Source organism: Saccharomyces eubayanus, chromosome XII (assembly GCF_001298625.1).
Source record: "Saccharomyces eubayanus strain FM1318 chromosome XII, whole genome shotgun sequence".
In the NCBI taxonomy this organism is placed as follows: domain Eukaryota; kingdom Fungi; phylum Ascomycota; class Saccharomycetes; order Saccharomycetales; family Saccharomycetaceae; genus Saccharomyces; species Saccharomyces eubayanus.
In genome coordinates, this window is record NC_030971.1 from 645,153 (window position 1) to 673,003 (window position 27,851).

General features: G+C 38.6%; 12 protein-coding genes and 1 non-coding gene across 13 annotated transcripts; 6 read left to right on the plus strand and 7 right to left on the minus strand.

The window, feature by feature from the left end:
- Window positions 1-95: 95 nt before the first annotated feature.
- PDR8 (Pdr8p) lies at window positions 96-2,264 on the minus strand (the record flags this gene model as incomplete). The annotated part of the gene is made up of 1 exon (XM_018366834.1): window positions 96-2,264. One exon carries the CDS (start codon window positions 2,262-2,264, stop codon window positions 96-98), a length of 2,169 nt encoding a protein of 722 aa, XP_018220673.1.
- Window positions 2,265-2,684: 420 nt separating this feature from the next.
- On the plus strand, window positions 2,685-4,400 carry BOP2 (Bop2p; the record flags this gene model as incomplete). The annotated part of the gene is made up of 1 exon (XM_018366835.1): window positions 2,685-4,400. The coding sequence occupies one exon, from the start codon at window positions 2,685-2,687 to the stop codon at window positions 4,398-4,400; it is 1,716 nt and encodes a 571-aa protein (XP_018220674.1).
- Window positions 4,401-4,660: 260 nt separating this feature from the next.
- Window positions 4,661-5,305, plus strand: SEC22 (SNAP receptor SEC22; the record flags this gene model as incomplete). Its single annotated transcript, XM_018366836.1, has 1 exon — window positions 4,661-5,305. The coding sequence occupies one exon, from the start codon at window positions 4,661-4,663 to the stop codon at window positions 5,303-5,305; it is 645 nt and encodes a 214-aa protein (XP_018220675.1).
- A 363-nt stretch (window positions 5,306-5,668) lies between these two features.
- Window positions 5,669-6,721, plus strand: DCS1 (5'-(N(7)-methyl 5'-triphosphoguanosine)-(mRNA) diphosphatase; the record flags this gene model as incomplete). The annotated part of the gene is made up of 1 exon (XM_018366837.1): window positions 5,669-6,721. One exon carries the CDS (start codon window positions 5,669-5,671, stop codon window positions 6,719-6,721), a length of 1,053 nt encoding a protein of 350 aa, XP_018220676.1.
- Window positions 6,722-7,113: 392 nt separating this feature from the next.
- Window positions 7,114-7,932, plus strand: CMG1 (Cmg1p; the record flags this gene model as incomplete). The annotated part of the gene is made up of 1 exon (XM_018366838.1): window positions 7,114-7,932. One exon carries the CDS (start codon window positions 7,114-7,116, stop codon window positions 7,930-7,932), a length of 819 nt encoding a protein of 272 aa, XP_018220677.1.
- Window positions 7,933-8,064: 132 nt separating this feature from the next.
- Window positions 8,065-11,613, minus strand: YCS4 (condensin subunit YCS4; the record flags this gene model as incomplete). The annotated part of the gene is made up of 1 exon (XM_018366839.1): window positions 8,065-11,613. One exon carries the CDS (start codon window positions 11,611-11,613, stop codon window positions 8,065-8,067), a length of 3,549 nt encoding a protein of 1,182 aa, XP_018220678.1.
- A 626-nt stretch (window positions 11,614-12,239) lies between these two features.
- Window positions 12,240-12,313, minus strand: DI49_3782. The gene has a single exon. It is a non-coding gene; the product is annotated as a tRNA-Val (tRNA).
- Window positions 12,314-12,786: 473 nt separating this feature from the next.
- On the minus strand, window positions 12,787-14,805 carry PIG1 (protein phosphatase regulator PIG1; the record flags this gene model as incomplete). Its single annotated transcript, XM_018366840.1, has 1 exon — window positions 12,787-14,805. The coding sequence occupies one exon, from the start codon at window positions 14,803-14,805 to the stop codon at window positions 12,787-12,789; it is 2,019 nt and encodes a 672-aa protein (XP_018220679.1).
- Window positions 14,806-15,348: 543 nt separating this feature from the next.
- MCM5 (MCM DNA helicase complex subunit MCM5) lies at window positions 15,349-17,676 on the plus strand (the record flags this gene model as incomplete). Its single annotated transcript, XM_018366841.1, has 1 exon — window positions 15,349-17,676. One exon carries the CDS (start codon window positions 15,349-15,351, stop codon window positions 17,674-17,676), a length of 2,328 nt encoding a protein of 775 aa, XP_018220680.1.
- A 487-nt stretch (window positions 17,677-18,163) lies between these two features.
- Window positions 18,164-18,594, plus strand: SMD2 (mRNA splicing protein SMD2; the record flags this gene model as incomplete). The annotated part of the gene is made up of 2 exons (XM_018366842.1): window positions 18,164-18,168; window positions 18,267-18,594. The coding sequence occupies 2 exons, from the start codon at window positions 18,164-18,166 to the stop codon at window positions 18,592-18,594; spliced, it is 333 nt and encodes a 110-aa protein (XP_018220681.1).
- A 250-nt stretch (window positions 18,595-18,844) lies between these two features.
- On the minus strand, window positions 18,845-20,629 carry DBP9 (ATP-dependent DNA/RNA helicase; the record flags this gene model as incomplete). Its single annotated transcript, XM_018366843.1, has 1 exon — window positions 18,845-20,629. The coding sequence occupies one exon, from the start codon at window positions 20,627-20,629 to the stop codon at window positions 18,845-18,847; it is 1,785 nt and encodes a 594-aa protein (XP_018220682.1).
- Window positions 20,630-20,957: 328 nt separating this feature from the next.
- On the minus strand, window positions 20,958-23,297 carry YSH1 (cleavage polyadenylation factor subunit YSH1; the record flags this gene model as incomplete). Its single annotated transcript, XM_018366844.1, has 1 exon — window positions 20,958-23,297. One exon carries the CDS (start codon window positions 23,295-23,297, stop codon window positions 20,958-20,960), a length of 2,340 nt encoding a protein of 779 aa, XP_018220683.1.
- A 459-nt stretch (window positions 23,298-23,756) lies between these two features.
- On the minus strand, window positions 23,757-27,698 carry DI49_3788 (uncharacterized protein; the record flags this gene model as incomplete). The annotated part of the gene is made up of 1 exon (XM_018366845.1): window positions 23,757-27,698. The coding sequence occupies one exon, from the start codon at window positions 27,696-27,698 to the stop codon at window positions 23,757-23,759; it is 3,942 nt and encodes a 1,313-aa protein (XP_018220684.1).
- Between the last annotated feature and the right edge of the window lie 153 nt (window positions 27,699-27,851).

Genomic DNA, 27,851 nt, shown 5'->3' on the forward strand with positions numbered 1-27,851 from the left:
TCGTCTCGTTTTTGCACGCTTTCCGAATATGAGGTACCAATATCCCTTTTTGGGAAGAAAAACTGTGTAAAAAATTACATCAAATACAAACATGCTTATATATCAAAATTGTATTGTTTATAGAATTCCTTTTTGTTAATACACCAGAGATCTTGGGAAATGTGCTTGAAAGCCTTCCAAACATCGTTAATAAATTCCTCAATCATGAGATCACTGAACTGTTCCATGTTAATGCCCTTCTTCAACCAGACCTTCTCAGTATTCAATCTTGCTTGAGTTGCTTTATCGAACAAGACCCTACTTACACGTTCAAATGCTAAAGTAGAAGTTAATTGGTAGGACTTAGAAACAGCCCTGAAAATTTCTTTGTTTCTATTGCTAGAATCAAATAACGTGTCAATAATTTCATAGAATCTAATTATTGTACCAGAAAATGTTAAGAACTTGTCACTTCTGACATCGAATCCTTTCAAGATTTCATCGAAGTCTTCTTCCTCGTATTTGATGAATTGGATTCTTTTTCCTGTGTCAAGATCGATGAGGAAAAGAAATCCTCTTTCTCTAAACGTTAGTTTATGGAATGCCAGGCCATACACTTCCGATACTATTCGTATCAAAAGCGGATTGATTAGGATAGTAGATAGTTTCAACCCTTCAAATAAAATGTCTTCTTCTTCGTTGGCTGATTTTTCAAAATTGAATAAAATGGTATTAACGCAAATCGATATTGATATTAGTGTGAACTGAACCATTTTGTTCTTGTCTATAATTTTATGATTTTGACGAATCACCATGTCGATATTACCTATGCTAGTAATCATACACAGAGCTCTCGATAAGATCATTATAGCAAACGGATCAATCTCGGAGTAGTAAATTGGATTCGTATAGTGCTCGATAGGTGAAAAATTTGATTGGACGAATCTAGTCAATAACAACAACAAAGCAGGGGTTTTTTCACTTGTTTGTCTTTTATGAATCTCACGACTAATGAACCGAGAAACCCTTAAAAAATCGTGCATCAACTTGCTTCTCTTTGCCTTGAACCTGGAGTTGATACCCGATGACTCAGAATCTTGCACAGTAAATGCATTCAGATTTAAAGAATCATCAGAAATGAATGGAGGTTTACCTACATCATATGAACATGAAACATCGAAGAACAATGTCCAGAACCAAATACATCTGAGGCTTTCCTTAGTTTCYTGGCTTTCGTCCATATGCCATCTATTGATATCATCCAAACCTAAACTAACGCATGACTGGCATAACTCGTTCACTAAACCAATGCCTTGAGTGCCATCCCACACACCGCTTGTACAGTTTATCATTATATTAATGTAAGACAACAAAAAAAACTGCAGTCTTTCAATGAAATTTGAGCTTGAAGATGATGAAGCCACAGTTAAACCGTGAATGAAGTCTTTGATGGAAGAAGGAACATTTTGATTATAATACTTTAAACAAAGAATTTGGAGTATGATACCAAGATTGTACTTGTCTCTTGGATCTTCTGTTAAATTAAGGAGAACAATTAGATCAACGTTAGTGGCATCTCTAACGAAGAGCTTTTCTAAAAAAGGCAAAACATCATCTTTGTTGAAAATACGTAATAAGTCAAACAGTGAGCTACTGAAAAACGAGTCGACGCATATTTTAAGTTGAGAAAAGGTGGGCAAAACCGAAACAATAGAAGATTCCTGTAACAAGGGTTCATTGTATTCAGGGGGCGGTTTCAAAACTGCCCACAAACTTTGAAACTCTGTTTGAAATTTATTTGGCTCGAACAAAGACAGCGTTTTCCAAGAAGTCGGGCCAAATACGTACATTGAGCCATTCTCCCCCAAAACAGAAGTACGGAGAAACCTTAGCGGATTATCGAGGCTTCCGTTTGGCATCGATTCATCACCGGTATCGTTATTGTTTTCTGTTAATAGGTTTTGTAAACTCTGAATCTTCTGCACCAATGCTACATTGGGCACCTGACTGAACAATACAGTGTTAGTCACGGGATAGTTGAACTCCTCTGTATAGATACATTGTGGCAATTTCCTAATGACACATTGCTGACACATGGGCCTAGCCTGACTGCATTTCAGTTTCCTTTTCCTGCAGAAAGTGCACGACTTGATGACCTTCCTCCTCTTGCCCTTCTTGTCACCGGAGTAGGACCCTTCAGTACCAAACGATGCACCCATATGGAACCCATCCATGCCGACAAATTTTGCCCCGTTTGTCTCTTCTTTGCCTCTTTCCCCGGTCATGCAACTTTCCAAATGCCATTAACATTCTAAGAAATTCCGCCAACGCGCCAAGGCGCTGCGCTGTCAGTCACCCTCTAATAGTATATTGCGCTCGCCGTTAACAGCACCCCCGGCCGAATGCTGTTGTGACCCACGTGTACTTGTTGAGCCATTACCGAAGCCTCCATTCAACAGTACCACAGCCATCGTTGGGTGGATATCCAATAGGCATTGTGACAAGCTAAGATCTCCTCAAAGTGCAAAACCCTTATTTTTCTCAGCCGTGCGTTATTTCATTTGATGATCTTTTTTAAAAATAGACTTAAATAGAGATCAGTCAATAGATTGGTCGGTTCCTCAACAGGGGCCTGTTGAATATATAAGCTGTGCATTTCAAAGGTAATATTATCTGGGAAGAACCAAAGTTAGACAACACACAAAATGGTCGCTGCTTTATCATACCTGCCCACCGAGCTTATCGAGAGGATATTCGAGTTTACAGTGGCGGAGACCGCCTCGCAGGAGTGGCTGTACAATTTGGTTACATTGATCGACTTCGCAGTTTCTTCTGGGGGCGAGACCGCTATAATGAACACGTTTTTAACAAATTACGTCAAGAAGAACCTAATGGTTTTGGACCTGACCTGCGAGACTACACAGAAATCAATACGGCAGTTTAAATATAAATTTTTGGGGAAGCTTTTACCCTACATTGATCTGGATACCCAATATATCAGACTTTCTGATATAGAGACTGCATCTGGTAAGATCCAGAGTTCGAAGATCGAGAAACTTATCGTTATATTTGACGAATCTTCCGATTTGGCCAGTATAGACGCTTTTTTCCCCTTAGCCAATTCTAATTTGAAAATAACCGAGTTCATATTTTGTATCCATGATCTGAAGAGTTCGTTCTACTCGCCTCTGGAAAAACTGCACGAAGCGAACATCGTGTCGAACATCGATATCAACACATTGTACCTAGATTCTCTAGATTCGAATGTTTATTCAGATCAAGATTTCTTTGGAATTTTTGACTCCAACATTTTCCAACTGATTAATAAAGACTTCCGAAATTTCTTTACCAAGACTAATCAAAAGGGGAATGGAAGACCTCCGATTTGCAAAAAAGTTTGCTTTCCCTTTGTGGAAACTTTAAATTTAGATTATATGGCTCTGGATTTATTTTTTAATTCGATTCTGCGTAAACTGACTGCCAGAATAAAAAGTTTTGAAAGAAATAACGAATTTGACGTGAGCGAAAACTTGAATTTGAATTCGACAACGACGATGTCATCTTTGATTATCAAATCGATCTTACGACAATTCTTCAACGATTTCCACATAAACTTTCCCAATTTGGTCACTTTGAATTTCATCAAGACTTCCACTTTCCAAAACCGTAAAGAGGTTACTCAGTGCTGCAATTTCATAGATTTATCGTCATCTGTACTGAACAAATGTTTGAGCGAAAGTATTTCGATAAATTTTCTCTTCCAACTACACTCTTTGAAAAATTGGTCATTGCCCAAGATCAAGGAATTTACTGGACACAAGTTCAAGTACGACGAAACCACTTCTTCAGGCTCACCAGAGAGATATATTAAATCATTAAGAGGGAACATAAAAATTTTGCAAGACATGGCGATTAGCGAAACCAATGATGGTACCTGCTATTTCAGAGTGAAGTTGATTCCTGAAGGTGTGGAGAAAACCCAAATAATCAACTGGATACCCTACGCTTCTTCATTCGTCGATGACACCGCCAACCAAAGACACCGCCTGAGAAGACCAATGATCTGTTTGAAAAACAACTCATTGAAATCCCTGACCGTTAAGATCATACGCATCGAGAAATGCTCTTCTACTGACATCCAGGGGTTCTACTTGCCCAATTTAAGGGAATTGTTTATAAACAACTCCATCTGCGAAACCACCACCCAGCAGCAAAGGCAAGCTACCAATGATACGAGTTGCATAGAATTCACGTCGTGGAACGAATTACCGCAGTGTGGGAAGCTGGGGTTTGCCCAGTTGAAGAATGACTCAAATTATGTTCTCAACATCAGTAATTTGCAAGACCACTTACCAAATTTGAATCTGCGGGAGAGTTTCCCCACATTTTTCGATGAAAGACAAAAATTTATTGTTGTGTAAAGTTCCCAACCCTCTGCTAGCATACATAAGTACGCGTACATTCCTGTCTATGTATCCTTCAATCTATCTAAAGAAACACGTTATATAAACGAAAAGTTTTTGGTAGCGAATTCTCAACGCTTTTTCTTTTCGGGTCTTCTTCTGCCATCAAAAAATAAATAAATAAACTATAATAATGAAGTGTAACATATAGTATTGCTCCAAAACAACACAGAAGTTCACACAGTGACACCCGCACAACCGCACACAAGCAAGTAGGGATGATTAAGTCAACGCTAATTTATAGAGAAGATGGGCTGCCTCTTTGTACGTCCGTGGACAACGAAAACGATCCCTCACTGTCTGAACAAAAGCAAAAAGTGAAGATCGTGGTCTCCAGAATGACACCACAGTCCGCCACCGAGGCCACTTTAGAAAGTGGCTCTTTTGAAATCCACTACTTGAAGAAATCCATGGTCTTCTATTTTGTCATATGTGAGTCCGGATACCCAAGAAACTTAGCATTTTCGTACCTTAACGACATAGCCCAGGAGTTCGAACACTCCTTTGCCAACGAATACCCCAAGACCACCGTGAGGCCCTACCAGTTCGTCAACTTCGACAACTTCCTACAAATGACCAAGAAAAGTTACAGCGACAAGAAAGTCCAGGACAACTTGGACCAGCTAAACCAAGAGCTGGTGGGAGTCAAACAAATCATGTCCAAAAACATCGAAGATCTGCTTTACAGAGGCGATTCCCTCGACAAAATGAGCGACATGAGTTCCTCCCTGAAGGAAACCTCCAAGAGATACAGAAAGTCCGCGCGAAAGATCAACTTCGATCTCTTGATTAGTCAATATGCCCCCATCGTCATAGTCGCCTTCTTCTTTGTCTTCCTCTTCTGGTGGGTCTTCCTTAGATAGGTGCCGCCTCACTCAACCCCCACCCATGTAAAGTCCGACCGACCTAGTTCCAATCTCCAACATTGTGTAGTGTAGTATAGTGTTAGTAAGTATAGTATATTGTATTTGACATAATTACGTATTTCCAGGCACTGCACGGGTGACCCGCCGCACCGTCGTTTTTTAGGGAGTCTTTTCAAGGATATATCATCGTTATAAGTCGAAGTGAAAGAGCATTTTCACCTCTTTTGTTTCGTAGCATTGCTACCGTCTCCTTCCCCATTGCTCTGTGTTTTGAACTAGTCTAACAAAGAGAGACAAGAGTGTTTTCCGGAAAAAAAGAAGAAAAAGAAAGCAAAGCATTTAGCGTTAGCATATACCATCATGTCCCAGCTCCCAACCGATTTTGCCTCATTGATCAAAAGATTTCAGTTTGTTAGCGTCCTAGACTCTAACCCGCAAACCAAAGTCATGTCCTTATTGGGGACTATCGACAATAAGGACGCAATCATCACCGCCGAAAAGACGCACTTTCTGTTCGACGAAACGGTAAGAAGACCCTCCCAAGACGGTCGTTCTACCCCGGTCTTGTACAACTGCGAAAACGAATATTCCTGTATTAGCGGGATCCAGGAACTGAAGGAAATCACCTCTAATGACATATACTACTGGGGGCTGTCTGTGATAAAGCAGGACATGCAATCCAACCCCACCGCCAAGCTGAACTTGATTTGGCCCGCAACGCCAATTCATATTAAGAAATATGAACAGCAGAACTTCCACTTGGTCAGAGAAACTCCTGAAATGTATAAGAGAATCGTCCAGCCTTACATCGAAGAGATGTGTAACAACGGTAGACTTAAATGGGTCAACAACATTCTTTATGAAGGTGCCGAGGCAGAAAGAGTCGTTTACAAAGATTTTTCCGAAGAGAATAAAGACGATGGATTCCTAATTTTGCCTGATATGAAATGGGACGGTATGAACCTGGACTCTTTGTACTTGGTTGCCATCGTTTATAGAACTGACATCAAGACAATAAGAGATTTGAGACACTGTGACAAGGAATGGTTAATCAACCTAAATAACAAGATCAGATCCATTGTTCCTGGTTGTTATAACTACGCAGTCCATCCTGATGAGTTGAGAATATTGATTCACTACCAACCCTCTTATTATCATTTCCACATTCACATTGTTAACATAAAGCATCCAGGTCTGGGTAACAGCATTGCTGCCGGCAAAGCTATTTTGTTGGAGGATATCATCGAAATGTTGAATTATTTAGGTCCCGAAGGTTACATGAACAAGACAATCACCTATGCTATTGGTGAGAACCACGATTTATGGAAAAGAGGTTTGGAGGAAGAACTTACCAAACAATTGGAAAGAGACGGTATCCCAAAAATACCTAAGATTATGAACGGTTTTAAGTAAACTGCCATTCGTGTCTGATTCCTCATGTGCCTCCCTTCTTTTTTTCTACTTCATGTATACTTTTTTCAAGATTGTTTTGCATATCCTGGTTCCTAACCACTCAGGACATGCGCGCTTGAAGTCTGTGATTAGAAACTAATATAATACGTGTTATATAACCACTTATTTAGAGAAATAAATAAAACTAACAATCTGAAGGGGCTGTGGGATATCCAGCAGTTTGCTATTGCCGTGAATCTTAAAGACCCTTTTTCCCATTTCTTTTTGCGTAAGCCCGAAACGAGATGAAAAATTCCATCAATACAAATAAGTATAAACAAACAAGTAAATAAAGGGGACAGCAACACAGATAATACACCATTGACGTCTTCTTAGTTTAGGAAATCGACAGCATGAGGGAAGATAGACAGAAAAGAAACCGTGAAGATAGTGCTGATGAAAAAAATATACCGCCTCGCAAGAGATCGAAAACTGGCTCAACAGATGACGAAACAGCTAGCACGAAATTACGTTCTGCCGTGCCCAAAGGCTATAAAATGATGGAAAAAATGGGCTATAAAGAAGGTGAAACACTAGGTAAGAACACGAATGCCCTCAAAGAACCTATTAAGGTAAAAATCCATTCCAAAAAACAAGGTATACGTACAAGTAAGCCTACTACACGCACAGCAAATGACATACAGACAAGCGAACAGGCATTTAAAGAACGGGAAAGTAAGAAGAAGAAAAATAAGCAGTTAGAAAAAGTTTGGTACAACATGCAGAAAACTGCTTTTGAAATGACGGGTGACTCTGAGTTATACAATCCAGGCGAGGATCCGAGAGACTTTAATGTACTATGGAGATCATATGTGATACTCTTGAATGATAAACTAAGAGAAAACTTAAGTAACAGTGATAGTACAAAGGCGAAGGACAAAGTGAAACTGGTATCAGAAGAAGAGTTAGAGTCTTCACTCGCAGACAAAACAAAAGCCATTAAAGATGCCCCTGTCGTAATAGAGTACGATACCACAGTTATTGATGACGACATCATAGAAGATGGCGAATTGGCTGCACTAAGAGAGCTAAGCATAGAAAAAAGGATAACCAAATTAAATGTTCTTCTGCGATCTGAAAAATATTACTGTTTCTTTTGTGGGGTACGGTATAAGGATGAAGGCGATCTTTACGAGCATTGTCCCGGTACAAATGAAGAGGACCATGAATGATTCCCGTTTAGCATAAGTGTATCCATATTTTTAATTTTTCAGCCGCAAAGAATTACAAATGATATTAATATAAATATATAATACACACTACGAGTGGCACATATCGAAAATCACTTGAGGAAAGTAGTTCATTTATTCCCTTGCAGAAACCACTTTGAAACCTTCCTCCAATACTGCAGTGACAGTTTCGTTTTTATATGGTAGATTATTTAACACGAATGCAATGTCATCCCATTGCTTTTGCGTTTCACATTTCTTCAACCTTCCAACTAGCTTCTCATTAAGTTGCTTTTGGTGTCTTTCTTTATCAATGAATGTTAGCAAAAACTTCACGATCTTCTTAAAGCTTTCTTTCCCCAATAAATTATCGGACGATAAACTACTAAAAATATCAATGAACCCATTATAGATGGCGTTGTCCTTAGAAGCTAATTCGGTGAAAAATAATCTACACATATCGCTTATACCTTGATCTGGGTTGTCTAAACATTTGGCCATTTCTCCTAATTGTCCCTTCACTTTAACTTGACCAGCTAAAATCAAAAATGTAACGGTCATTAAACATGTCCTTTGCACCATCAAATTTTCATCATGTAAACGACGGTACAAATAATCCGTATTCTCATCTACCAGATTGTTGAAGCATACTGCCATATCACCTAGCCCCAAGACAGCGTTTGAGCGAATAGTAGGATCAGGCGATTTTTCCATTACAGTAATTAATAGCGGTAGCCTTTTTTCACAATACTGCGAAGACAAGCACATTAGTTTTTCTAAACATAAGGTTGCCGTTCTTTGTAACATCGGATCACCAAACCTACTTGAATTAGAAACAATCTCTTCCACAATGGGGCAAAATTTTCCCAGGATAGATTTGTCTCCAAATAATAGTTCATTCTCCTTTACAAATTGAATTGCATCTGTGAAATCGTCTTCATTAGTACCTCCAATCATTTCTAGTTCTTTGTCGTCACCATTATCCTGCGTAGTATTGGTCATATCACCATCTTGATTTTTGCCCTTACCTTTCCGAGTTTCTGCTTCAATCTTTCTTTTCTTGAATTCTGCTTCACACTTTTCCAAATAAACAAGCGTTTTGATCGCTACTTGTCCAACAACGAACAGCAATTGACTGAGGGATACCACTCTAGAGGATTGTTCAAATGACAGAATAGAATCATCTCCTTCAGGCTTACCAAACGTCATCATAGTCTTTTCCCTTATCAGATCCGTAGCTAATATATCGGGCTTAGAGGAGATTGTAAACAATGCGCTAAGCGCTTGTTCACACATAGGATAATATTCATTATCTCTAGTATAATTGATAATCATAGCATACAGCTTTTTGACCGCAACATCTTCATGCTCTTGGTTTATTGCCTTGGTGATAATAGTACTTTTCTTTGGGACCATCCTCTCCAATGTTAAACAAGAATACCGACAGAGTGTCAAATCTTTGATACCAACACTGCCGAGCCCAATGTTCAGTAATGACTCTAACCCCTTTAACGCGATTTCGTTATCTGCCAGCGATAGCATTCCTAAAATAATAATAGAACCATGGATCTGCTCATTAGAAAACCTCCTTTCAGCATTGGTGTTATCTGGCTCACTGTTGTTCACGGTTTTTTCCAATTCTGTATTAGTCTTTGATGCTGAATTGTAAATAGCCCAAAGGATATTAATGACATTCTGGTCTATCATTTTTTGTTCGTACATCATTCCCAATAATTGTTCCAAAGAAGCCAAGTCTGCGATCGATGCGCCGACGGTCAAGTTGATCAAATTTTTGGCAATATGTGCGGTCTTCTCTCGCATATCACAACCATCTGGTGCGGTTAAAAACAACTGCTTGTAACATTCTATCAAGTGCGCTGATATACTTGTTCCTTCGTCATTTGTGCCTTTCATCCAAACCAAATGCAGCATTTTTTTTATACCAAACTCGCTTAACTCAACATCATACGCGTCTGCTAGGACCAAAAAGTCCATTGATTCCAATACCTCATTTCTATTTTTGGAGAACAGTAGATTAGATATTAGTTCGATACTTTTGTGTATTTCTTTAATAAAGGAAATGGCATCTTTGTAGTAAACAACCATTAGTTTTAGTTTCATGATTACATCCGCATTTGTTGTTGCATTTATATTCTCTACCTCCATTTCTATTCTAGAAAGATCTGGTCCTTTGTTGAAAGATTCCTTTAGTCCCGTCCTATGTTCTTCTTCACCCTCCTCCACTTCATCCTCAATCATGGACCTTTCAATTGCTTCATCCAAAGTTTCTTGTGATTCAAGTTTCTCTAAAGAAACTTTTAATTGTGTCTCAGATACATTGAGATATTCTTCCCACTCACTCAACTTTAACTGACTACCGTGTATTGCTTTGAATGGATGCTTCAGCAGTAACTTGGATAGTAGTTTTACTGAATTTCTACGAACCAAAGAGGACCGGTCCTGTAATGATCTTACTGCCAGGGCAGTAAACTTTGCTTTACTCTTGTTGAATTTTGAACTCAAGTCACAGATTTTCGAGCACCCTTGTATTGCCTTCGTTCTAACGTAAGGGTTTGAATCCTGAAATCTTTCTTCCAGTAATTCAATCAATACGGATATTTGTTGCTTATATTGCTCTAAGCTTTGAGCATTTTGAGCCAGTTCAGATACAATGTTCCCACAGGCTTCCACGACGGAACATCTCAATGTTATAGAGCTGTTGTTGAGCAGAGTGATTACAAGGCTCATTTGTCGAAGCATGATTCCTGGTGATAACTCTGATAGTTTGATCAAAAAGTTTGATATTGCCTTTGGCCCAGTCGTATCCTTGGCGTTAAACACCCTTGTACTGATTTCTTTCAAAATATTCTCTGTTAGCTGTGGGTAGTTGTATTCATCATTCAATAATTTTAGTAATTCTGCATTAAAAGTCGACAAATGAAGAAAGTAAGTTAAATTTGTCATTAAAGAACCTTGTATGCTTGAACTTTGACCGTGATTTTTGACACATATTGCCAAAATTTTTTGAATAAACATTTTCATAGATGATAGTTTTGTCACTGATTCGATCTCCAATACTACAAACAATGGCCTTGTAAACAAACCGAGGAACAGATCCTTTTCAGGTGTCGTTTGAAAAATTTTAGATAAATTAATTTCCAGGAGCTTTATTATAGATTCAAGCAAACTTTCCAATTGATTGCAATCTCTTCTAAATACTTCAACATTTGCACTATCGTTTTTACCATTTTTAGTAGAACGATTTAAGTTAGTAGACTGTGATGAGACTTTATGTAACTCATCTTGTAAAAACGTCAAAAGCACTTGAATAAGGTAGCCGTATTCTTCCAAATGCCTTTTCCATTGCGGTATCAGTTCGCTGATCTCATTGAAATTAATATTGGACGACAAATTAGCGTTGATTTCCTTGGACAGATTCGACAGAGATGAACCCACCAAATAACTTAACTGAGTTTGCAATTTCGGCGATAAATGTGGAAAGTCATGGCAGAGGTCTATTAATGCTTCAAGCGTCTCTTGGTTGGCATCTATTTGTTCGGGGGAAACCGCCAACTGGTCTATAATGACATTTAATTCTCTCGATGGATCTTCCAAACGAGGGTATGTGGCCCGATCGGTTGTTTGAAACTTGGTCAGATACTCAGATAAGTTGAAGCCTGACATTTTACAAAAGTGGTGCAGCCTTGTTAGTACTCAATTAAACAAGATGATATTGTGGTATCGCCCGTGATATTGAACCCTCTTTACTTCTTGTTCGTGTTACGTATTTTCTTTTTTTTTGTTTACTATATGATCTCAAGATTTTCGCGATGCATTTAATTTTTTGTTTTATTGACACACATTTACGCAAGATTTAGTCGCCAAAGACTTTTGAGCTCCATGAACAATCGGTAGAGAGATAATTTTGTAAACGCAATCTTGGAGATATTTGATTGAAGAATAAAAGACTTTCCTACAGCGCTTTTTTGTTTGTTCGCCCACACCCTCTAAAAAATCTTGTCAGAATTCAATGTGGGTAATTCAAAGTTAAGAGCATGCATTAACGCATTCAGCGGTAGAACACAGAATTCAATATCACAAGAGCTTGTATTATAACCATTTCCCAATATGCGTTTCTTGGTAGATGGTGTTCTAAGAGCATTAACAACACGTTATTAAGTAAAAGTAAAAGTAAAAGTTTGGAAAGCAGAAACTTATAGTCAGGCGTCACTATTAAAGGAGGAACAGTTTTTTATATTTCAAAGGCGAAACCATATTACCGTGGCAAAAAGAAAAACCTTAAAAATAATTGATTTCGCCCAGGATCGAACTGGGGACGTTCTGCGTGTTAAGCAGATGCCATAACCGACTAGACCACGAAACCAGCTATTAATGAGATCCATATGTTTTGATTATTTATACAGTGTGTACTTTTTGTTTACTAATAATGTACTTCCAATATTGTACCTAGTTGGCAAATAGAGAGAGATAGAAGTCGAAGATTGAAACGCTTGAATTATTTTGCGGAATGAGCAGCCTTGTTTTTTTCAAAGAAAGAGTCTGAACCGCTAAAAACCTATTTACAATTTCTCCAAGTTTTATGCTCCCGAATTTACCTGTCATTATTACACTTTTCAGTGTTTAGAACTAGGTAGCATCATTGCGGATTTGAATGAAAATTGTACTCATTTCAAACAGATGGAAGAAAGAGAAGAGAGACACTAAAATGCAAAGTGATATGAATTTACATAAGCGAATATTTAATTAATAGGTGGCAAAAGAACATGAGTGACTATTGGACTGACCTAAGTTTTTTTTTTAGAAAAATTGCGTTTCTTCGTTTCCTAAAATTGATCATTATAAGAATATGGGAGATGGCGATGGAGATGGCGATGCTGACTTTGAAAAACAATCACGAAGTAAATGAATTTCTTTTGAGTTAAGGGATATTGTGTCTTCATATTCCCCAGAGCTATCACTCATATTATCACCTGAGAAAAATGGTGGTGGGGGCATATTATCCACAGGCGAAAACGCTGGAGATGAGCGTATCCTAACAGCCATGGTGTTTTCTTGGGGCGGTGTGCTTTCTTTCACCTTTATTGTCGATACGGATAATTGTGAAGGAGAAGTTGATTCTATAGGTGGTCTGTTGTTTGTTTTCATCAAGGTATCAGTAGAGTCATTCCGATGATTTGTATAACTTAAGGAGGCTCTGAATTCATCACTATATTGTTGCATCGCATTTAATGTAGTACTTGTCACAGTACTCTTCCTTCCGTCGCTCGAGCTGTCTTCAAGTTCTTGTGCTGTTAAACGTAAGGTGCCATCTCCTGCTCTTAATGTGAATGAGTTGTCTATTAAAGGGTACCTACTAAAGGCTTCGGGTTTCGAGTAGTTTTTAAACTGTAAAATATCTGAGTCGGCTAACGCCTTTCCAAGCCCATGGTTCGTAAATTCCCAGTAGTTAAAGTCTTGTAAAGATAAATCATAGGAGCCATCAACTATATCCTCATCTGCATCAGAGGTTGAGGCCTCGACCAAGTTGCCAAAGGGTTTTATTTCACTGTCATTCGTTTCTAATCTTGTAGTTGGTGGAGTGCCTTCCTGTTGGTAGGCAGCTTCCCTCCCGAACGAATGATGAAACTTGTGCTTCAACGGTGAGTCGTTAAAATAATCCGTATCATCGTTAAATTTTCTTAATGGTTTTTTTACATTATCGTTGTTTTTCAATATATGAACACCAGCACTGCAGTCTGTTAGCAGGAGCGAGGCATGTTTGGATTCATGTTTTGGAAATTTTGAAACTCCGCGATTGAGATTGATTATTGTGGACAAAGAAATCGTTACCTCATAGTTTCTATAGTCATTATTATCGTAAAATGTCTTACTGCTCAAATAATTAACATCATAGCGGCAACAGAATTGCAAATTTAAAATACAATCGGTTCTTTTTTCATTCGAATTAGCGAAAATTAGGTTTTTTGAAACTAAATTTAATTTCAACGCAGAAAAATCAATAACAAATCTAAATTCGTCAATTTTCGAAGTAATTGACTTGTTGAAACGTGCGTTGATGTAATGTATATCTGACCAGTTACTTAAAGTGAATTTGATCTCGATGTTTTTTTCGAAATTTAAATTATTGACAAATACAAGTCCCGAAAATTGGCAGCTACCAAAATTATTGTGGCAAAAATCTTCGTGACTTACAGGACTGGATAATTCTAATGAGTGAACTTTGATGTTTTGACCGTTCAAGTAAGAAAATATTCTAGATTCCAACTCTGCTAAATTCACAGCACCATTACTCTTGAATGGGTGCAAATTACTATTGATGAGTTTCCAATCAACAATGTCAAATTTATTCTCTTCACCCAGGCACGGATCTTCCTTCTTATTAAGAAGGTTGCGATCAAGGACAAGCTTTGCACCCTCCTCTACATCACTTTCATTGTCGTATTCATCATCCTTGTCGTCGTACTCCAGGTCACTATAATCCAAAATGTCTAAACTGTAGGGGTGGTCCTCACTATTGATAACAGGAAAAATCAATGGAACATAACTGCTATGCGTGCTTTTCGAGAGTTGAGAAGTGATGTATTTAGCTGGCAAATTGCTGGCTCTTTCTGATATTGAGATGGGCGCTAATTTAGTATTGAACTTTTTGACCGTATATAAATGTGTAGCAAACCTTACTGATTTTCCAGACGATGAAGATGATGCAGATGAAGAAGCAGATGCTGTGTCCTCCACGGGGGAAAACGAGTTCGATGGCGCAGAAGAAATAAACGAAGAAATTGAAGTTGTTTTTGCAATTTTCAAAGATGGTTTCAGCTTTCTGCCGTGGCAGTAGTTCAACGAAGACACGGGCATTCGGTAAATACAAAGAGTAAATCTAGTAATCTTGTAACGAGCGTCAGCGAAACTAGCATATAGGTTACCGCACAGACCTCCTGTATACTGGCTGTAAATGCTGGCGTTAAGGGACAACACAATCAAGTTTTAAGACGTCTGACCCCAGATTCAGTACTAAAAACTATTCTGTCCTACCCGCCTATCTCGGGATACAAAACCACCAATACCTATTAATTCCGGTCAAACACACACTACTAAGCCGTCACACTTAATCACAATACTGCTTAAAAAGAACCTATTTGCAAAAACTACCCAAGCTAGCTTAATGGTACCGTTTTCTCCTCCTCTATCTTGCCACTAGTTTTAGCCATTTCAGTTTATTGTTATGAGGGTGTGCGGTGTGTTTCCCTTTTAGGAAATGTGATTACTTGCAGTTTCGCGAAACTTCGAAGATTTTTTTTTTCAATTTAATGAAAACACCTTTACTAGAGGTTAATTAACGTGGTTCAATTGCCAGTTGAGGAAGTACAAAGTGATTCCTTGGCGAATTGAAACTAAAAGATGTCATTTGATAGACCAGAAATATACAGTGCTCCCGTTTTACAGGGAGAATCGCCTAACGACGATGACAACACGGAAATCATTAAGTCCTTCAAGAATTTCATCTTGGAGTTCAGACTGGATTCTCAGTTTATTTACAGAGATCAACTGAGAAATAACATCCTCGTCAAAAACTATTCATTGACCGTCAACATGGAACATTTGATTGGGTACAATGAAGACATTTACAAGAAACTGTCTGATGAACCTTCAGATATAATTCCATTGTTTGAAACTGCGATCACACAAGTGGCCAAAAGGATAAGTATTCTAAACAAAGCGCAGTCCGGTAATACGAATAATCAGGATGGGGAGGGCACAATTGCGGATACAGACTCACTCCTGCTGAGCTCTTTACCAACATTTCAATTAGTTTTAAATTCCAATGCAAACCAAATACCTTTGAGGGATTTAGATTCCGAACACGTCTCCAAGATTGTCCGTCTTTCAGGAATAATAATCTCGACTTCAGTTTTATCTTCCCGTGCCACCTACCTTTCTATAATGTGTAGAAATTGCAGACATACATCATCCATAACGATCAACAATTTCAATTCTATCACAGGGAATACAGTCAGTTTACCTCGGTCATGTTTGTCTACTGCTGAGAGCGAATCCTCTATGGCCAATGAATCAAATATTGGTGATGAATCAACAAGGAAAAATTGTGGTCCTGATCCTTATATTATTATCCACGAATCTTCAAAATTTATTGATCAGCAATTTTTGAAGCTACAGGAGATTCCAGAATTGGTTCCAGTAGGTGAGATGCCTAGAAACCTGACAATGACTTGTGATCGTTACCTAACCAACAAAGTTATTCCCGGCACAAGGGTCACTATAGTTGGTATATACTCTATTTACAGTTCCAAGAATGGTGCTGGATCAGGGAGAAGCGGTGGTGGAAATGGTGGAAGTGGTGTTGCTATCAGAACTCCTTATATTAAAATCCTAGGTATTCAATCAGATGTGGAGACTTCCTCCATTTGGAATTCTATAACCATGTTTTCCGAAGAAGAAGAAGAAGAATTCATGCAACTGAGTAGAAACCCCAAGCTTTATGAAATTTTGACTAACTCCATTGCACCCTCTATCTTTGGTAATGAAGATATCAAGAAAGCCATCGTTTGCTTATTGATGGGAGGTTCCAAGAAAATATTGCCCGATGGCATGAGATTAAGAGGTGATATTAATGTTCTACTATTAGGTGATCCGGGGACTGCAAAGTCTCAATTGCTAAAATTTGTGGAAAAGGTTTCACCCATTGCGGTCTACACGTCAGGTAAAGGTTCTTCTGCAGCGGGTTTAACTGCGAGTGTCCAAAGAGATCCAATGACAAGAGAATTCTATCTAGAAGGTGGTGCAATGGTTCTTGCTGATGGTGGTGTTGTTTGTATTGATGAATTCGACAAAATGAGAGATGAAGACAGAGTTGCCATTCATGAAGCTATGGAACAACAGACAATCTCCATTGCCAAGGCAGGTATAACCACGGTGTTAAACTCCAGAACTAGTGTTCTAGCAGCAGCAAATCCTATTTATGGTCGTTATGATGATTTGAAGTCTCCTGGTGACAATATTGATTTTCAGACCACTATTTTATCCCGTTTCGATATGATTTTTATTGTCAAGGATGACCATAATGAAGAACGTGATATTTCTATCGCCAATCACGTTATTAATATTCATACCGGAAATGCAAATGCCATCCAAAATCAACAAGAGGAAAATGGTATGGAAATTAGTATCGAAAAAATGAAACGTTATATCACGTATTGTAGATTGAAATGTGCACCAAGACTTTCACCGCAGGCCGCTGAAAAACTATCTTCGAATTTTGTCACTATTAGAAAGCAACTATTGATTAATGAATTAGAATCCACCGAAAGATCGTCTATCCCTATTACCATTCGTCAATTGGAAGCCATTATTAGAATAACAGAATCACTGGCTAAACTAGAACTAAGTCCAATCGCACAGGAAAGACACGTCGATGAAGCAATTAGATTATTTCAGGCATCTACAATGGACGCTGCCTCTCAGGATCCAATCGGTGGTTTAAACCAAGCAAATGGCACGTCATTATCAGAGATCCGTCGTTTTGAACAAGAATTGAAAAGAAGACTACCTATTGGTTGGTCTACTTCTTACCAAACTTTAAGAAGAGAATTTGTCGACACACATAGATTTTCTCAATTAGCTTTGGATAAAGCCTTGTATGCGTTGGAGAAGCATGAAACAATTCAATTAAGGCATCAAGGTCAAAATATATACAGAAGTGGAGTATGAGAATGTCAGGATCATTTATTTAGCTTTTTCATATGTTTCTTCATATGTTTCTTCATGTCCATGTAATAATATCTAAACCTTCCATTTTTTCTGCTTCTTTACTCTTGTAGTATATACATAAGCTCTGAAAACGGATATGTATCTTTATATAGTGCTATATTCGAATTTCATTTTCTTAGCATTAAGACTACAGACGCATGTATTGAAGAGCACAATGTGCCAGAATATTCGGACGCTCACTTCGGGAAAATCCGAGAATATATACAGCTGCTGGATGTAAATAGGTGTTTAACCTATTCTTATTAATCCATAATACTTTTCATTTGAAGCAGACATATATATCGGACTACTCCGGGTAATGGTAACTGCCATAAGAAAAATATTTAGCTGAAGCATGAGTAGACTCATCATTACGTTGAACCGCATGCTCCATGCCATTTTATTGCTTAGAGACTAAACTAGAGAAACGATAAAATACCAGTCTACTATGTCGTATGTTGAAATTAATTTTTGTTCACTTGCATTCGTAAATCTCAAGTCATTTTCACTGTTTACTAACTTCAAAAATCTTCAATATTATATCTTTTCAGTTCACAACTATTTGACCGTCCAAAACATGAACTTTCCAAAGCAGAATTGGAGGAATTAGAAGAGTTTGAGTTTAAGCATGGTCCAATGTCCCTCATAAATGATGCCATGATAACGAAAATACCTGTTATTATCTCATTAAGAAATAATCATAAAATAATAGCAAGGGTAAAAGCCTTTGATAGACATTGCAATATGGTTCTGGAAAATGTCAAGGAGCTTTGGACAGAGAAAAAGGGCAAAAGTGTAATAAATCGTGAAAGATTTATAAGCAAGTTGTTTTTAAGAGGTGATTCGGTCATTGTTGTGTTGAAGACCCCTGTTGAGTAAAAAGTATGATAAATAACTCGCAGTCAACATAAAGAAAGCAAAACCTCCTTCGGAACTTTCCAGTTAACAGAAAGGACACTTTTTGGAAACAGCGCCAATTACTATTAGCCTGGTTTCTTTGCATTTAGCGCAAGTATTGTATCCGAGGAAAGCAAGAAAATGCATTTGTATATATCACGTTCGTCTAAAGAGCATTTTTGGTATGTAGATTTTTGTATAACATATAGAATAATTACTAATATTAATATAATCATTTGAAGTTTTTTAATGGATCAACTTTACCATTTTTAGGTTTACCAACTTTACCCTTTCTATGTGGATGACGCTTCTTTGGATTGTGGAACGGAACAAACTTGACTTTAGCCCCATTTCCTCTGGCCGATTCAGGAAGCAAATAATCCGGAACACGCTTTAAATGTTGTTGCACCCTTGCTGGATGTAACTCTTTATCATGCCTCAAACTTTGTAGTTCTTTTGGATTTTCTTCGAAATGTCTTTTCAATTTTTCACTTGCCAGTAATTCCTGTTTCAACTCTTTCACTCTGGCTTCCCTGATGGCGACTTGAGTCACGGCACGGAAACCGTCTTCCATTCTGTAACGGAACCCTTCAACTTGTTTTTGGTCAAATGTGTAAGGTTGCAATTCTAACCCTAGTTTACTTTGTTGCTTGATGATACGCGAAAGAATCTTTTCATCTCTTTTAGCCGTTTGCAACATTGACGGCTTATGCTTACCAAATTCTTTCAATGGGACCACAAATGAAATTGCTGTACCGGTTTTACCACCACGAGCAGTTCTACCTACTCTATGTACATACGACTTGGCTGTTGTTGGCAAATCAAAATTTAGGACACATGCTACATTCTTAAAATCAACACCACGAGAAACACCATATTCCTTGTCTTTCTTCACTTGGACCTTCCTTTTCTTACTTGGCTTTTCACCATTTTCTGGTTCGACTTCCGAAGGCCTCTCCTGTTCATTCTCGCTATTATGTCCTTCTTCTATGTCTTCATCCTCCTCTTTCATATACTCGGTGTCATCTGTAGCAATTAGTAGTTGGTAGACGTTTTTGTTAAATTGATCAACAATATGTTGCCTCGAATTAACGGGTAGCTCACTGTTTAGTATACAAGATTTGATACCAAATTGCTCCATGACTAGCTTGAGTCTATATCCTCTGTCAATATTATTAACAAAAATCAGTGTCTTACCTTTGATCAAGCCAAGTTTGAAAATAACGTAACATAATAGAAACTTGTCAAATTCACTAACTTTAACATAGTATTGAAGCAGTTTGTTTTGATTCTTATTTATTTCTTCGTCATTGAATTTAAGAATAGCTGGAGAACGACAAAATTTCTGCTTTAAAGCTTGTATATCATCGTTTAAGGTTGCACTCATTAGGAAAGTCTGCAATTTTTTCTTCAAGGGTAAGTATTCACCAATTTTGTTCAAGTCGTCTTGGTAACCAAATGTTAATACTAAATCCACTTCATCAATAACTAGAAATTTTAATTCATTCAAAGAAACGGAATTAATCTTAGTTTGGAGTAGGTCCAACAACTTACCAGGTGTGCCAACTATGATTTCTGGCTGGTCCATTAGTAAAGTATTCAAAACGGAACCAGACATGTCAGATGATATATTCAGAGTTCTTATATCTTTTGAACAGTATAGGACTAGTTTTTCTAAAACGTTATACACCTGTTGGGCAAGTTCTCTTGTTGGAACAAGTATAATACCTAGAGTGCCATTTTCTTCTTCGTTACCAATTGTTTTCTTGTACTCTAGAATAGTTTGGATAACAGGGATCAAGTAAGCTAAAGTCTTACCAGAACCGGTAGCTGCCTTTGCAATAATATCCCTCTTCTCCTGTAAAGCCAAAGGAATGGAATGTGATTGGATTAGTGTTGGATTTTGGAATCCTGTGTTCTTAATAGCTTGTAATAAACGAGAGTCAAGGTGAAATGATTCGAAAGATGTAGAGTCATCGATATAAGCGCCTTGTACAGACTTATCCTCGCTACTCATTTTCTGTTTCTTGTCCTATATTTAGAAGAGTGGCCTGTTCTTCTTATAGAGCGAATTGAAGATGGAAAGGAGTCGTAAATTGAAATAAACGCTCTCTATTATAAATTGAACAGACGAGATGAGATGAGATGAGATGAGCTTGAAATATTCTTTACGTTCTTGGAAAAAAAAAATAGAGAGAAAATTTTTAAATTCCAACTTTAGACTTCTATTACGTAAAGAGTGATGAATATAAAGGTTAAAAGGAGGTTCTGACTAGATTTTAGGTTAGGCTTGAACGGATTATTAATTTTATGAAGGATGGGCTATATAGCATGCATAGTTGTATTTAACAAAGCGGTGTGACTAAGTTGCCACCAATATTCAAAAGGCTTTCCACCCTACCTTTTAGTGGATTCGAATTACACTCTAGTATTTTCATGTTATTGAAATCGATTTTAGCAGTGTTCTTACCGATAGTGACAACTCCATTAATTGTATTTTGCTTGCTATTAATGTATTCATCTTTATCGAGTAACAAAGTAAAACACTCACCGAATTGTTCTTTGAACAATCTTGAGATTTGTTTTGCTTTCGACACTTCATCCATCTTGAATTGTGCAAAAGATTGCACCTCGCCGTCATGGTCATGTTCATGATCGTCACAAGAGCGACTGGATAACTTCACACTAGCCGGAGCAGAATCTACGTTCATAAGTATTGCAATGACAGAATCAGCTACAGTGTCAGTCATTAAATCTTGTGTCCATTCTAAAGTAGCTATAGTGTCGACAACAGTTAATTTGATATCCCCCATTATCTGCAAAATTAGTTTACCAGATTTGGTTGTACCGTCACCTTCTTCTGACTTAAGCTTTGGTTCTTGATTTGTCACCTTATCATCGTCTTGAAGAACATCAGCCTCACCAAACATTTGTAAAATATGCCAGTAAATAAGCTCTTTTTTACAATTTACACGGACTGATTGACGCTCTCTTAATATTGTTGTAGATAGATCAGGGTGATGTTCTCTTAAGTCGGATAATGACAGAAAGTCCAACTCGAAGTTTTTATCATCTGAGACCAAAATCCCGGAAACGATTATATCCTTATGCTCATCTGTTTCAGTATCATCTTCAGCTTGTAGATCCAATGCATTCTTAGTTTCTTCTTTTACAGGTTCTATTTTAACCGTAGGTTCGTCCCCCGATGATTTTTCTTTGTATATTTCGTTTACAATATTTCCCACAGCTTTTGCAACTTTGACGCCTTGAAATTCAAGATCCACTTCAACACAATTTCTTGGATTGAAAACGTGAACTTCATTTTCTGTGCCCTTTAGGGAAACGAAATTGGACAATAATGCTGATTTCAAACGACCCATAGGATTAGCCTCGCCATGAACAAGAATAATATTCGGGGCACTAATCTTTTCAATAAATTCCAAATTTTCCTGGAAATCAACATGTGCAGCAAAGGAGATTTCTTCGACCTGGCAACGCCTTGGAATGGTGATTTCAGGATTGTTTATTGAAGGGATTGTATCTGGTTCAAGCATTATGAATTTTGCCATCGTTCCTTCAATGGAATAACCGGTGATCAGTACCAAATTCTTGTCTTCCGGGCACCACCTTTCAAGCAAGTCTCTTGACAAACCACTCTGAAGCATACCTGGAGATGCCAACATCACGCTGGGACCGAAATCTTGGAAATCTTCCAAGTTCCTCAAATAGGATATATTCTTGAATATGAATGGATTAGTTTGAGAATCTCTGAATTTTTTTCGAATGTCGTCGTTCATCATATTTACATAGGTTTGAAAGACACTCATACATTTTTTGGCTAAGTTGGATGCATAAAATATTGGAACTTGCCCGCTACCAAGTTCATCGGCATGTTGGGACCAATATTCATCCAATATAAGCATGATTTCCTGAGCTCTCCCTAATGCGAAAACCGGCAGAAGAACACGACCACCGCGCATAACTGTGGAATGAATCAATTGCGTCAGTTTCTTCTCTCTATTCAAACGAGGCTCATGGGTCGCAGTGCCAAAGGTAGACTCTACAATTAATACGTTGGACGAAAGTGGAGGAACCTCAGCAGAATTTAAATGACGATCAACCTCTCTCGAATAGTCCCCCGTAAATAGCACCCTCAAACCAGCAATTTCTATTTGAAACATTGCTGCACCTAAAACATGACCTGCATGGAATGCCGTGAATTTTATACCGTTGACGTCCACAGTCGAATGGTAATCCACTGTTTCGATTTTATCGAAGGACTCTACTAAGTCCTCATCTGAAAATAAGCCTTCGTCTTTGCCTCCCATTGAAGAGGATGAAGAACCTATACTAGTAACTCTAACAAAATCTCGTAGCAACCATCTATAAATGGCTTTGGTTGGATGTGTCATAAAAACTCTCCCTTGAAAATTTGTCCTTTGCATCACATAAGGAAGTGAAGCAGCATGATCCAAATGAAAATGCGAAATTAATAAGATGTCGATTTTGGAAAGATCAAATTCATCATAAAACGGCAGTGAAGCTAGCCCTTGATAAGCAGGATGAATCCCTGCATCAAGCATCACTGTCTTGCCCTTGTATTGTAATACGTGGCATGATCGCCCGACTTCGTTACTTCCTCCCAATGATAAGAATTTGAATTTTGTCGTATTTGATTGTTCCATGAATTGGACGAATGGAGTTTCTTATTATTACTAGTATTATTAATATTGATACTTAAGTTGGTCAGCCTTCAAATCGAGGGACTGAAAATGCCGTAAATTAATTCGCAAGCCGCTTCAGTAAAAATGTGAAAGATAACAGGTTACAGCTACATTATTTTAGATTCTCTAACTTAAAAATATCTCGAGATTAGGCATCAATAGCTCTTTAAGGTTTACTAATTTTTCAAGTTTTTCAACCTTGTCTAAAGATTTCGCCTCAAGATTACTTACCCGTACTAACAGGCAGTGAGCGGCTCTCAAGAAGAATACGCACATAAAACTGGATCGATTTGGGTTTGAGGTGATATGAATTTAGAAGCGCGTTTTATCATCTTAGAGCTATAAGATAAATCTATAATAATTGAGAAAACATTATAAAGAAAAAGATTTTATACGGATAAATAGAATAGTAATGGAAAATCATGTCAAGAAACCATAATCGTCGTTTATTGTCCAAAAATCTTCCACCGGACCAGACGTCATCATATTATCCCAATTAGAACGTTTTTTTCTGATTTCCGCAGTAGCGGCAGTAGGTGCTACGTTCTCAAAATGCATATTCGTAGTTGTATTCGTTTCTGCTTGTACCTTCAGTCTATTCTTTTCAGTCACTTCAAAATTTTGCTGCTGATCACCATCCTGTTGAGACATCATAAACAGATTCCTATTATAGGAAGAGTCATTCTGTGGTTGCTGAAAGCTGTTAGCATTCACGTTATTTGTGGGACATATTTCAGGCTGTTGCTCTTGTTTATCCATGGGGAGAGATGATGGGTCTTGACTTTGTGGAAAGATTGTTTGTAGTATGGACTTACTATTCAAAGCATCCAAAACAGAGTTATTGGTCCATGTGGAAATATTATTGATCATATCATGGGCACCATTACTGAAGAGTATATCACCTGAAGATGAGCCATTGCGAGTTTGTTTGACATTAGCAGTCATTGAATGATCCGTTATTGATGTTGGAATTGAAGGAATGATATTTGTATCATACTCTGATCTCATTTGCGGTGGATTAAAGTTCGCATCTTCGATGCGCCTTGACCGCTTGTTTTCGTTTGAAGGATTAGAAAATATTTTTGATCGTAAAGCATTATTGTTGATGATATTATTGTTCAATTGATTCGTGAAATGGTTTTCTGAAAAACGCTGTGGGGGAGAGATATGCTGTTGTGGCAGCTGTTGGGTTTGTTGCTGTTGAGTTTGTTGCTGTGATTGGAGTGGTTGAAGTGGTTGGAGAGGTTGTGGTGCTTGTTGATGTGATAACATATGCGAAACTTGAGGGTATGGAGTCGGAGTTTGAGTCATTGTTATTGGGATTGGATCAGAATGAGATGACGCGGTAGATATACTTGAAGACTTAGAAGGACTATTATTGGAAATAGTTTCTGGATTCAAGGACGATAGATATGCTTGCAAATTATGCTGAGCCAGCTGCTGCTGCAAAAAAGCTTGTTGCTGAAATACTTGCCAATCAAACTCTGTTTGGTTAGTTGGTTTCTTGACGATATATTGGTCTTGAATAACTTTCTTGTCGCTATTGTCCAAGAGCACGTTGTTGTTAGGAGGAATGTACTGGTGATCATGATTACTGCTTTCGTCATTGTTGTGCTCGTTATCGTTTACATCAATTTTCAAGTTTCTTTCTTGTGATGAAGATGAAGATGACGATGACGACGACGATGGCGACGAAGACGGTGATGGTGACGATGACGGAGAAGTATACGAAATTGACGAATTAGAAATTTGAGCTCTGTCATCCATTTTTGTCAGCAAATGAGCCAAACTTTTGGGCACAGAAGTCTTCTCCAAGACACCTTGCTTTTTCTTAAATTTTTCTTGTTCGGCTAAATCAACTTGTGAATTTTCTACAAAACCAACATGTTCTTCAGCTTGTCCCTTACCAAATATTCTTGCTACGGCGGGTGGCATACCTCCGTTATGAGATATACTCTTGTCTATCGAGTTTGGTTCGATAGATACAGCAGCGGAAGAGCCGGTAGAGGTGGCGGAAGTAACATTATTGGGGGTTGCTGTGGAGGAAATAGCCTTGTCGGAAACAGTCTGTTTGCCTTCATTGTGTCTTGATTGTTTCAAATCAGTTATACTGCTGGCCATGAAAATCAATTCAGAAGAATCTGGACCACATCTTTCGATCAAGTTGCCCACCGTAGCGTTCATTAGTTGATCAAAAGTGTCTCTGAAAGTTCTTGCAAAGTTCGACCTTTCTGTCATGACGTATAAACAAACGGAGCAAGCTCTTAAATCATCCATTGTAGAGAAGAGACTTGCACTTATCAAAGGTCTCGTGTGTTTCGAAGCGTCGCCCAATTTCTTCCTTCTTTGGTCATCAAAGTTCCTGGCCAACCACATACAATAGATCAAAGTGACACCGGCCACGAAAACGGTATGCACTGCTGGAGTGGAGTGGCCATTAAGGGTCTTTTGATGGAATATTTTATATAATTGACATATCTGACCCGCGGCTGCTTGACATTCTCTGAATAGTCTATCCTCCGGAGCAAAAAATTCCAAATAAGGCTGGATCAATAGCCGAACGGACCTATAGTAATAAAGTTTTAGAGTTTCATTTTCAAAATTTTTCACATCGAGAGTAGAATAACTTTTCCTCCAAATCTCCAAATCGTCAAAGAATTTTTGCACGAGGGGTAATTGATCATTGGACTGTCTTACTGATTTAGAATCGCTTTTTAGGAGTTGCAAAGTCTCCACAAACTGAGATTCGATTCTGCGCAGTTTCAAAGATTGATTGATAAACTGCACACCGTGGTCCTTGGCGGATGGGGCCGCAGACGCTGCGTGTACACCATTTGTATAGAAGGAGTCGTTGCTAAAAAGGGGCAGGTTTATCTCTGCTTCCTTGATGGTATACGGTTTCCCCACGGCAACGCAAATCATTCTTTCCAAAAGATATACGCACCAAAACAGTCGTAGTTTTTTATTTGCGAAGGGATCATTGGGATACCATTGATTTAGATGCAGTTTTTTCTTGGATATTCCCATGACATCTTTGATAATGTCGTACAGTATCAGGGAATCTCTATCAGTTCTGATGATGTAGAGGACCAGTAAGGTCAACAATTCGATTTGTTGGACGTAGTTCAAGTGCAGCCCACACTTGGTGATGTGACGGATGGCGGTGGAGAAGTACCGATGAGGGGGGAAACCCTTGTATTTACCTGTGGTCATCAGTAAGTAGGCGCTGATACTGAAGACCAGCCACATTCTACCGGAGAGGAAATGGAATTCTATCTCCGAGTAAGAATGCGAATTTGAAGATGGCGCGGTGGATGACGTGGAGGGAGAAGAAGGCGGGATGACAATCTTGTTGTGGAGGTAGTGATCGTAGAAAGTGTAAATCTCACGTTCATCCAAGATTGGGTATTTGAATTGCAATCTGGTGAAGAACGTGTCCAAGAAGGAACGAGACAGCTTTTCGTCCAGTTCAAATATGGGGTCATACATCAAGAATTCCTTTTTCAAGTTGTACTTGGCGAAAATACACTTGGTGAAATTCAGCGACTCCAAGGGGTCGTTCAACAGGCTGGCCGATTGGCAAATGGCGTTATTGTTGTTTATGTTGTTTGTGATGGTCGAAACATCGGTCGCGGCCGTCCCGATATTGCCGCCGGTGACGTTACTATTTTCCAGTTGCTTGTTTGAAGGGGATGGCAGCGGCAGTATGACCATATTAGCATTCGGCGGCCTGGTGTAGTCGGGGCCATTGTCGCTCAGTAAGTGCGAAATTCTCCTGTATTGGGCCAACTTGTTGTTGTACTGGTTACATCCCGGTGGTAGATCCAGCAGGGTCTCCAGGGTTTTCAGTTTTTTCTCCAAGAACATGGTATACTGGTCCTTGTTTGGCTTCATTAGATTCGGATTGAAAGTGGTGGTCGCAGACTTCATGATTTTCTTGGGAGCATTCGCACCAGCGACATCGATGTTCGTGTGGCCGGCGGAAATGGGTTTTATTATGGTTATATCGTTCAAAGAGGTGCCAGCGCCAGCGCCAATACTGCTATCCTGCAGCTCATTTTTGAATATAGGGTAAGGTGAAGGTACAGTGCCAGCTGTAGGGGTGTTGCTATTGGTGTTGCTATTCGAGGTGGACGTGGAATACTTGGAGGGCTGCACACATTTGATGCCGGCCTTGAGACAGGCCGTGCAACTGGGCAATTTATGGTCGCACCGCTGCTTTCTTCTTCTGCAAAGAAGACACGATCTGGAACGGCCCTTTTTGTCTTGTAGCAAAACGTCCGTCCTGTTACCGGCAAGCTCCAGTTCTCTTTTCAACTGTAGAATTTTCTCTTGACTAACATTTTTCCTTGGACGACCCATTATAAAGTGTATGCTATGATCGATAGTTAGTCCGAAGATTAGTGAGTCAGATGCACTTGCCTTAATGAAGAGAGGAGGACGCAGGAGGCGATGATTGTGGTAATGATAATAATAATAATGATGATGATGATGATGATGCTATTACTACTATTA